Below are 11,090 nucleotides of genomic sequence, written 5' to 3'. Positions count from 1 at the left end.
ACTGCTATTCCCATAGTACTGAGAGCAGGGCCCGGCGCATAGTAGATGCTCAGTAACCACCCGTGGAGTGGGTGCATGAGTGTGTCCTGTCTGAAGGCGTAACCTCAGTGAGTGGTTTCCTTAGTAAGTTGTAACAATCTAGAGAGACTTAATAAAATTAAGTCCAGTAAAAGATAATAGTGTGTGTGTGTGGTGGAGCTGGAGATGGGAACGGGGATGTGGGGTGGTGAGGGAGGTACAGATATTGAATGTTCCACAAAGCCATATATAATGTTAGAATAATAATAGCTAGGTGAGGACTGTGTTTGAGAATAAGTAATTTTGGAAGTAAATGAGTCTGGTTCAGTTTATCAGTTCACTGTAGTTTTTATTTATTCAACATGAGGAGAAAAACATCACAAAGCAAGTGACCCAAAATAGCACATTTTGTGCATTTCTTCAGCCCCTTGGCAGCATCAGGCAGATGTGTTCACTCTGCACTGACTTGTGTGGGAATCTCCCGGCTCTTCACCCGCAGCTTGTTGACCTGGGACTCGGCAATGTCAGCCCGTTCCTTGGCCTCCTCCAGCTCGTGCTGGAGCTTGCGGAATTTGGCAAGATTAGCATTGGATTGTTCCTCCTAAGAATAAAGTTGTGAGAGTTAGACTTTGTGGTTCTCATTGCACTTGTCACAAACAGGATTATTTCCTCAACTCAGATATTTCCTTCTTACGGTTTGTTTGTCATATCTGATTTCAAATCCAGACAGAACTTGTAACTTCAGTTACATTTTTTACTCTGAAGAATGAAAGAAGAAATAGTTTTGAAATGGAAGAGACGAGCTCATTATGTCAAACCCATGTATACGTGAAGTCTATTTACGATGTATGGACTGAGTGGAAAGGAGGAAGAGACCCACGTGCGCTCGCTCACAGAGGTTAGACAGTAAATGTAAGGTCAAATTCTAACTTTGGGAAAATCCCAGTTGAAGTGTTTTTGCCATATATTTTGACTCTGGTATACAGAGACGCTGCGGGTGGGGGGATGGGGATAGGAAGAAAGTATGCCCTTTGTTGGTTGCACTTACTACCATTCGTGCCTCTCCCTTTCGTGTTCCCTTTTCTTACCTCTTACCCACTACATTGTGTCTGGAAGAGTGGGGAACAACCAGGAAAAGTGAAGCTGGAGAATCTTCCAACACATCCTAATTTGCTACAGCGAATGTGCAGGGATAAGTCCCTGCTGATGACAGTGGTAGTAAGGGAAGGAGTCAGCTGGGGTAAAAGATTTCTGTTTGGCTTTTGGGAACAATTGATTTTGTGCATTTCTAGAGGGAGAGGAATATTTATCATGGTGTTAGATTTTCTGCTGGATATTCTTTGCAGCTATCAAGTAAGGTGGGTTATTTGGAATTTTCTTTTTTTCCCCCAACCCCTACAAATTGCTTAATAATAAAAATATCTCGTCTTGAGGTCTTATTCTATAATTAGGATTTGGGGGTAAATTCATATTTATATCATCTCTCTTAGAATAAGAATGACATATTCTTACTTGGTCTCTTTCTTTCTCATTAACACATTCTCTTAATATACTTTCTACCCCCAAAGACGTTTTCTTCTTCCCTCAAGGGCTTAAAGATACTTACAGCCTCCTCAGCTTGTCTCTTGTATGATTTCACCTTTGCCTGTAATTTATCTACCAGGTCTTGCAGCCTGAGAACATTCTTGCGGTCTTCCTCAGTCTGGAAGTTTGAAAAATATGGTCTGCATTGAATCCAACAAAATAAACCCACTACAGGTGGTGAAGTAAATCACTTTGATATGATGGCAGGTGGGCCTGGGGTAAATGTGGTCAACTCTGAGGCTTCCTTCATAGTATTAACAGTAGCCACTCTTGTTAAATGTCCACTGTGTGCAGGCACTATATTGGAGAGTTATATACATGTCTCTAATCCTTACCTCCCTACTCTGGTGAGTAGATGTTTTTATTCTATTTTACAGGTGATGAATTAAGGTTGAGAGTGTTAGGTAACCTATCCGAGTTTAAAAAGTAAGAGGCCAAACTAGGACTAATACCAGTTTATCTGTCTTTGAAACCTGTATTCTTTCCTCACTTACACGATTTTCTAAAGGCCTTCCTGATTTTCCTAGCTTAGGAAAGGGTCTGTGATAGGTGATTGTGTCATTTGCCCCTTATGTATATCGAGTTAACATGTAGCTATTTGTGAGTACCACATAGTCACCAGGCTTTCAATTTCCCTTTGTGCAGGAAGTCTGGATATTCTAGAAAGCTCTTCCCCTTACCTGGTAGGTGAGTTCCTTTACTCTTCTCTCGTGTTTCCGCAAACCTTTAACAGCCTCAGTATTACGTTTCTGCTCACTTTCAACCTCTCCTTCAAGCTCACGTACCTACAATCAAGAAAGATACTTATATAGTCAGTCTTGGGGGATGTTAATTAACTCAGGACCTACTGACGATATTGGGTGGCTGTCCCCAGCCACAGGATAAGGATGGGAGTCAATATACAAGAAGAGAGAAGGATCGGGGAGTGCCGTTTTCACTTTCCGGATTCAGAGAGATTGAGAGACCCACCCTGGCCTCCAGCTTCTGGATGTGCTTCTTGCCACCCTTCAGGGCCAGCTGCTCAGCCTCGTCCAGGCGGTGCTGCAGGTCCTTCACCGTCTGCTCCAGGTTCTTCTTCATCCGCTCCAGGTGGGCGCTGGTGTCCTGCTCCTTCTCTGTCAGCTCCTCGGCCATCATGGCCACCTGGTTAAGTTCACAAGAGGCAGCAGTGGGCCACCCACCCCTCCTATGCGGGCACACGGAGGGTGCTGTGAGGCTGGTACTAGGCACGCTGATGCTTTCCTCCTTGCCGCAGCCACCGCTGATGCTGCATGGTTCCCCTCCCACTTTGCCTCTGCTGAGGCTCCGTCTTCTTCCGTCTCTCCGGGAAGCCACCACTGACTGAATGCAGGGGTGAGGAGAGGAAACTTACTTGCAGGTCCCAAAGGGGCGGCGTAGAAGCCCCTTTCTTATCTCCAGACAGCATCTCTGATAAGAAAGAATGGAGCGCACATCCGTGACATCCTTCTTGGCCTTCTCCTCTGTATTTTTGGACTCCTGGATAGACTTCTCCACCTCTGCCTGGCATTGGGCTATGTCAGCTTCCAGTTTTTTCTTGGTATTTATCAGGCACGTGTTCTACAAGAAAAATTAGATAAGAGGTTCGGGCTACATTTGGACACTTACAACGATTGGAAGGGAGAGGGTTGGGTGGGGAAAGAAGTCAAGCTCGAGAACGCTCCATTTCTTATTTTTCACACAGGTGAAAAAAAATTAAAAAGACTTTCCTTTTTGATAGACAGATATCCCAAAACAGGCCCGAGAATTGTACATAAAAGAATTGAGTAAATGATAAATGTGGACATTTAAATATTTGAGGAAGGATAAATTATTTAGTTAAAGGTGCTGGAACAAGGAAATGGTTGACGTAACTATGTGAAATGAAAAATAATTCTCATGATCAAAACATTGTACAGGGCTTCCCTGGTGGCGCAGTGGTTGAGAGTCTGCCTGCCAATGCAGGGGACACGGGTTCGATCCCTGGCCTGGGAAGATCCCACATGCCGCGGAGCGGCTGGGCCCGTGAACTACAACTGCTGAGCCTGCGCGTCTGGAGCCTGTGCTCCGCAACAAGAGAGGCCGCGATAGTGAGAGGCCCGTGCACCGCGATGAAGAGTGGCCCCCACTTGCCGCAACTAGGGAAAGCCCTCGCACAGAAACGGAGACCCAACACAGCCATAAATAAATAAGTAAATAAATAAGTAAATAAATCTTTAAAAAACAAAACAAAACAAAAAAAAACATTGTACAGAGTTGTTAGGATGATGACAAACGAGGAAACATTTGCAATGTGCATTACTGAAAAAATAGTTCCTTCCTTAATATGTAAAAAAGACAAATCATTAAGAAAAAAGGGCAAAAGTACAAATAGCTAAGACACACCAGAAGAAATACAAATAGCCAACAAATACGACAAAATGTTCCACCTCATTAGTAATCAAAGAAATAAGAATTTTTAAAATGAGGCATTTTCAACCATAAAATCGGTGAAGATTAAAAAAAATAATAGCTAAGCACTCTCACTTATTTTCCCCATGGGAGTAAAAATTGGGACAACTTTGTTAAAGACCAATTTACAACATATCATAAATGTCTTTGCTGTTTTGACCATGAATATATACTTCCAGGAATTTACTTACTTTTAGGAATATGAAGGAAATAGTAATCATGGATATATGTGAAAATTTAGTTATGAAGAAGTTAGTCATACAATCTTCTAATCATAAAAATTTTTATTGGGAACAGTCTAAAAATATCCAACCGTAGAAGACTGATTAAATAAATGTGCCATAATACACAACTAAAATGGACTGCTTTTCTGCCATTAAAAAACTGTATCATAGAAAACTGTTTTAAAATATAGAAATATGTTCACAACACGTTGTTAAATGAAAAAAAGTTGCAAAAGTATTGATCACGTTTACAAAAAATATCATATTTATGTATAGAAACAAGAGCCTAGAATAGGAGATCCCAAAATGCTAACAATATGGTTGGTATTTTTCTAGTTTTTTGGCTAATTCAAAAAATAGTTTTTAAAGCAAGGAATTTTGGGGGAATTCCCTGGCAGTCCAGTGATTAGGGCTTTGTGTTTCCACTGCGCAGGGCGCGGGTTCGATCTCTGGTTGGGGAACTAAGATCCTGTATGCCATGTGGTGTGGTCCAAAAAAATAAGAAATGAAACAAGGAATTCTTGAACTTTCCTAAAAGTAATTATTTCAAAAGACAATCCTAATTTTCTAAGCTTGCAGCTTAAATGTTACTGCCTCTGTGAAGCCTTTTCCAGCCCTTTTATGCAATAATTTGTCATGCCTTGCTCTGATTTCCCCATGATCTTTTATCTTCAGATAAAAGAAAGCTCAGCAATCTGTCCATCTAGAGACCAAGTTATTCCAAGAACTAGGCCTAATGAAAGTTTGTCTTGACCACTAGCCTGGAAGGAGCGGTGGGAACTCCTCTCCATCAAGCCTGGGTCCTGCCTGCCTCCAGGGTGGACCCAGAGTGGAGTGAGGACGGACACACGTGGGAGTGAAGGAGCTGCACGCGGTCGCTGGCCTCCAGCAGCTCGTGCTCCGCCAGCTTGCGGGTGCGCTCCATCCGCGACAGGACCACCTTCCTCTCCTCCTGCTCCTCCAGCGAGAGGCCATTCCTGCGCTCCACGAGGGCCAGCTGCTCCTTGAGGTCCTCGCTGCTCCTCAGGGCGTCATCCAGATGCAGCTGGGAGCCCTTCACGAGAAACCAGGGGTGAGACCGGAGCCCAGGGCAGGCTGAGGTCCCGCCAGGTCCTCCAGGGGCCGTGCACTCACCTTGAGCTGGCTCTGGACTGAGCACAGGTATTTCTGGGTCTCTGCCACCTGGCGGTTGGAGTGGCCCAGCTGAATCTCCATCTCACTGAGGTCTCTCTCCATCTTCTTCTTCAGCCTCAGAGCAACATTCCGGCTCCAGATCTCAGCATCCAGCACGCTTTGCATGGCCTTTGCTGCCCGCTGGCTCTTTCTTTTCAGCTGCTCGATTTCTTCTTCCTTCTCAGTGATCTTGCGGTGAAGCTCAGATTTCAGCTGGTTCAACTCTAGCTGGACACGCAAAATCTTGCCCTCTTCATGCTTCAAGGAACCCTGATAAAAGTAAAGGAGTGATTGGGATTGCCGGGGGCAGCCACCTTCTTGAATGAGGTTTTTCATCCCCATTAGGATAAAAAGGGTATTATTAGGCTCATTTTACAAATAAATAGAACAGTACTCAAAAAGGTCAAACAGTTTGCTCCCAAATTGTTACTAGTAATGAAACTAGAACTGAAGCTTTGTTGTTAACAATCTTATGTCTTGAGAAGGACAGAGCATCGTTTTCAATTAGTAAAAATTTTGATTACTGTGTCTTTTTAAATAGTGACCATAAGTCAGGAGCCAACCTATGCTCAAGAAAGACAGAGAAAGACAGAGGAATTGCTCTCCTGTTATCCTGCATAGGGCAAATTTCCCTAGACCCTCTTAAGCATCCGCCCCTCACTGGCCACAGCTGGTGATAGCATCAGGATCCTGCACTCTTTGGACCACACAGAATTCCCAGCAGCCAAAGATGACCGTGTATAACTCTCTGTTAAAACTAAGGGATTCTGAGCTGGCTCTCAGGATGTTTGGTGATTGAGTTCTTGCTTTCTGAGAGGAAGACGTTGAGGACATAATGAACAAGTTTATTTATTCAATAGGAGAAATACGATGGACTAGAGAACACTCATGAGGCGAGGCAGCAGAGAGCAGCTGGTCCACCCCCAGGGCGGGGGTGGGGCTGGATTCTTCCCATTGGAGCCCCAGTGCCTCCTGCAGGAAGGGCCCCTGGGGGTGGTCTAGTCCCCTTCCTCAGCGCCCCGCCCTCCTTCACATCTCAGACACGTGCCTCCACCTCTTCCAGGGCAGCCTGGAGGTCTGACTTTTCTTGCTGCACTTGCTTCCTGGTCTTCTCCAATTCCTGAAGATTCTTGCTCATTTCCGCAATCTGCATGGTTAAGTCGGAAATCTCTTCTGCAAAGCACAGGCTTGATTTAGGCTGTTTTCACAGGCTCTGTCTGATAGCACCGGCATTTGCCAGGGAATTTGGGGATTGGTGATTCATTCATGACCTTCATATAGGAGAGGACAAAGACAGGGAAACCTTTCGGGGGAGGTGTCGACAAGACACAGGTGTGTGGCCTCACCTGAAGATGCAGAGGGAGGAACAACAGAACACCTGTATGACCCTGAACCTTCACACGGTACACAAAAGGGTCACAGAGAGGACCGGGGGAGACTACTGTGGAGAAAACACAGAATCATGGTCTCAGAAATAGAAGGGGCTTTAGAGGCCATTGGGTCTGGTCTAGTTTTGTAGGACAGCGGTCTGAGATCCTAAGGGATCTAGTGACAGGATCAAGGACACAAAGCCATGTAGAGACAGAATCCATGGAAGATATGTTCTGTAGAAGAGCACGGAGCTTAGCAGCCCAGCGAAGCCTCTGTTCTCGAGAACAAGGCTTGGCTGTGACTATGCCTTACATTGGGGAAGTTTGGGTCCCAGGGTAAAGTGAATAGATGTGAGGAATTTGTGGGGCATCGGGAAGGAGGAGGCTGTGGCCAAATGGGGGAGTGGTGGCCAGAAGAGAAGGGGGGCTGTCACACACCTGTGATAGGGAGAGAGCTGGGGGCTGTCACACCCCTGTGATGGGAAGACAGCTGGGGGCTGTCACATACCTGTGATGGGGAGAGAGTTGGGGGCTGTCAGGCACCTGTGGTGCGGAGACAGCTGGGGGCTGTCACATACCTGTGATGGGGAGACAGCTGGGGGCTGTGACTCACCGGTGATGGGGAGAGAGGTGGGGGTTGTAACTCACCTGTGATGGGGAGAGAGTTGGGGTCTGCCACCTACCTGTGATGGGGAGAGAGCTGGGGGCTGTCACGCACCTGTGATGTGGAGACAGCTTGGGGTTGTCACATACCAGTGATGGGTAGAGAGCTGAGGGCTGTCACCCAAATGAGAAGGGGAGAGGGCTGGGGGCTGTCACACACCTGTGATATGGAGACAGCTGGGGACGGTCACACACCTGTGAAGGGGAGACAGATGGGGGCTGTTACATGTTACATACCTATAATGGGGAGACAGATGGGGGCTGTCACATACCTGTGATGTGGACACAGCTGAGGGCTGTCACATACCTGTGATGGGGAGAGAGTTGAGGGCTGTCAGGGACCTGTGGCGTGGAGACAGATGGGGGCTGTCACATAACTGTTATGGGGAGAAAGCTAGGGGTTGTCACATACCTGTGATGTGGAGACAATGGGGACTGTCACATACCTGTGATGGGGAGAGAGTTGGGAGCTGTCAGGCTCCTGTGATGCGGAGACAGCGGGGGGCTGTCAGATACCTGTGATGGGGAGAGAGCTGGGGCCTGTCACTCACCTGTGATGTGGAGAGAGCTGGGGGCTGTCACACACCTGTGATGGGGAGAGAGATCGGGAATGTCACATACCTGTGTCGCTGAGACAGCTGGGGTCTGTCACATACCTGTGGTGGGGAGAGAGGTGGAGGCTCCCACTCACCTGTGATGGGAGAGAGCTTGGGGCTGTCACTCACCTGTAATGGGGAGAGAGATGGGGTCTCTCACTCACCTGTGATGGGGAGAGAGCTGGGTTCTGTCACCCACCTGTGAAAGGAAGAGAGCTGGGCGTTGTCACGCACCTGTGATATGGAGACAGCTGGGGAAGGTCACACACCTGTGATGGGAAGAGAGCTTGGGGTTGTCACATAACTGTTATGTGGAGACAGCTGGGTGCTGTCACCTATAATGGGGAGACAGCAGTGGGCTGTCACATACCTGTGATGTGGAGACAGCTGGGGCCTATCATATACCTGTGATGGGGAGAGAGTTGGGGGCTGTCGGGCACCTGTGATGGTTAGACAGCTGGGGGCTGTCACTCACCTGTGATGGTGAGAGAGCTGGGGGCTGTCACACAGCTGTTATGGGGAGAGGGCTGGGGACTGTCAAACACCTATGATGGGGAGAGGGCTGGGGGCTGTCACATACCTGTAATGCGGAGAGGGCTGGTGGCTGTTTCATACCTGTGATGTGGAGACAGCTGGGGGCTGTAACATACCTGTGATGGGGAGAGAGTTGGGGGTTGTCAGGCACCTGTGATGCGGAGACAGCTGGCGGCTGTCACATACCTATGATGGGGAGAGAGCTGGGGGCTGTCACATACCTGTTATGGGGAGAGAGATGGGGACTGTCAAACACCTGTGATGGCGAGAGACCTGGGGGCTGTCACATGCCTGTGATGTGGAGACAGCTGGTGTCTTTCACATACCTGTGAAGTGGAGACAGTTGGGGGCTGACACATACCTGTGATGGGGAGAAAGGTGGGGACTGTCAGGCACCTGTGACGAGTAGACAACTGGGGGCAGTCACACACCAGTTATGGGAGAGAGGTGGGGGCTGTCACTCACCTGTGATGAGGAGAGAGCTGGGGGCTGTCACACACCTCTGATGGTGAGAGAGATGGGGACTGTCAAACACCTGTGGTGGGAAGAGAGCTAGTGGCTGTCACATACCTGCAATGTGGAGAAAATGGGGGCTGTCACATACCTGTGATGGGGAGAGAGTTGGGGGCTGTCAGGCTCCTGTGATGCGGAGACAGCTAGGGGCCGTCAGATACCTGAGATGGGGAGAGAGCTGGGGGCTGTCACTCACCTGTGATGTGGAGAGAGCTGGGGGCTGTCACACACCGTTGATGGGGACAGAGATGGGGACTGTCACATACATGTGTCGATGAGACAGCTGGGGGTTGTCACATACCTGTGATGGGGAGAGAGCTGGAGGCTGCCACTCACCTGTGATGGGGAGAGAGCTGGGGGCTGTCACTCACCTGTAATGGGGAGAGAGATGGGGGCTCTCACTCACCTGGGATGGGGAGAGAGTTGGATGCTGTCAACCACAGGTGAAGGCAAGAGAGCTGGGCATTGTCACGCACCTGTGATATGGAGATGGCTGGGGAAGGTCACACACCTGTGATGGGGAGAGAGCTTGGGGTTGTCACATAACTGTTAAGTGGAGACATCTGGGGGCTGTCACATATAAAGGGGAGACAGCTGGGGGCTGTCATATACCTGTGATGTGGAGACAGCTGGGGCCTGTCATATACCTGTGATGGGGAGAGAGTTGGGGGCTGTCACACACCTGTGATGGGGAGAGAGATGGGGACTGTCACATACCTGTGTCGCTGAGACAGTTGGGGGTTGTCACATACCTGTAACGGGGAGAGAGCTGTAGGCTGCCACTCACCTGTGATGGGGAGAAAGCTGGGGGCTGTCACTCACCTGTGATGGGGAGAGAGATGGGGACTCTCAAACACCTATGATGGAGAGAGACCTGGGGACTGTCACATACCTGTGATGTGGAGACAGCTGGTGTCTTTCAGATACCTGTGAAGTGGAGACAGTTGGGGTCTGACACATACCTGTGATGGGGAGAAAGGTTGGGACTGTCAGGCACCTGTGTCGAGGAGACAGCTGGGGGCAGTCACACACCAGTGTTGGGAGAGAGGTGGGGGCTGTCACTCACCTGTGATGAGGAGAGAGTTGGGGGCTGTCACACACCTCTGATGGTGAGAGAGATGGGGACTATCAAACACCTGTGGTGGGAAGAGAGCTAGTGGCTGTCACATAGCTGTGATGTGGAGAAAATGGGGGCTGTCACATACCTGTGATGGGGAGAGAGTTGGGGGCTGTCAGGCTCCTGTGATGCGGAGACAGCTGGGGGCCGTCAGATACCTGAGATGGGGAGAGAGCGGGGGCTGTCACTCACCTGTGATGTGGAGAGAGCTGGGGGCTGTCACACACCTGGGATGGGGAGAGAGATGGGGACTGTCACATACCTGTGTCGCTGAGACAGCTGGGGGTTGTCACATACCTGTGATGGGGAGAGAGCTGGAGGCTGCCACTCACCTGTGATGGGGAGAGAGCTGGGGGCTGTCACTCACCTGTAATGGGGAGAGAGATGGGGGCTCTGACTCACCTGGGATGGGGAGAGAGCTTGGTGATGTCACCCATCTGTGAAGGGAAGAGAGCTGGGCGTTGTCACGCACCTGTGATATGGAGACAGCTGGGGAAGGTCACACATCTGTGATGGGGAGAGAGCTTGGGGTTGTCACATAACTGTTATGTGGAGACAGCTGGGGGTTGTCACCTATAATGGGGAGACAGCTGGGGGCTGTCATATACCTGTGATGTGGAGACAGCTGGGGGCTGTAACATACCTGTGATGTGGAGAGAGTTGGGGGCTGTCAGGCACCTGTGATGCAGAGACAGCTGGCGGCTTTCACATACCTATGATGGGGAGAGAGCTGGGGGCTGTCACTCACCTGTGATGGGGGAGCGCTGGGGGCTGTCACACACCTGTGATGGGGAGAGAGATGGGAACTGTCACATACCTGTGTCGCTGAGACAGCTGGGGTTTGTCACAT

At 49.1% G+C, this 11,090-nt stretch overlaps 2 protein-coding genes across 2 annotated transcripts in view; both read right to left on the bottom strand.

Moving 5' to 3' along the window:
• Positions 1 to 346: 346 nt before the first annotated feature.
• LOC309621391 (uncharacterized protein) overlaps positions 347 to 11,090 on the bottom strand; it is a 49,446-nt gene continuing 38,702 nt past the window's right edge. Inside the window, exons 2-5 of the mRNA XM_082408900.1 lie at positions 2,572 to 2,724; positions 2,283 to 2,387; positions 1,625 to 1,720; positions 347 to 619 (exon numbers count right to left, since the gene is read on the bottom strand). Coding sequence (XP_082265026.1) covers positions 470 to 619; positions 1,625 to 1,720; positions 2,283 to 2,387; positions 2,572 to 2,682 — 462 coding nt within the window. The 5' untranslated portion in view covers positions 2,683 to 2,724 and the 3' untranslated portion in view covers positions 347 to 469. The remainder of the gene's footprint in view (positions 620 to 1,624; positions 1,721 to 2,282; positions 2,388 to 2,571; positions 2,725 to 11,090) is intronic.
• On the bottom strand, positions 2,971 to 7,456 carry LOC309621392 (myosin-13-like; the record flags this gene model as incomplete). The annotated part of the gene is made up of 6 exons (XM_082408901.1): positions 7,256 to 7,456; positions 6,794 to 6,888; positions 6,496 to 6,620; positions 5,409 to 5,717; positions 5,125 to 5,328; positions 2,971 to 3,180 (listed from the first exon to the last, which is right to left on the bottom strand). The coding sequence occupies exons 3-6, from the start codon at positions 6,598 to 6,600 to the stop codon at positions 2,971 to 2,973; spliced, it is 828 nt and encodes a 275-aa protein (XP_082265027.1). The 5' UTR covers positions 6,601 to 6,620; positions 6,794 to 6,888; positions 7,256 to 7,456.

This window comes from Balaenoptera borealis, assembly GCF_965194805.1.
Source record: "Balaenoptera borealis genome assembly, contig: HAP1_SCAFFOLD_386, whole genome shotgun sequence".
NCBI classification, from domain to species: Eukaryota; Metazoa; Chordata; class Mammalia; order Artiodactyla; family Balaenopteridae; genus Balaenoptera; species Balaenoptera borealis.
This window is presented reverse-complemented; position numbering and strand designations above follow the sequence as displayed.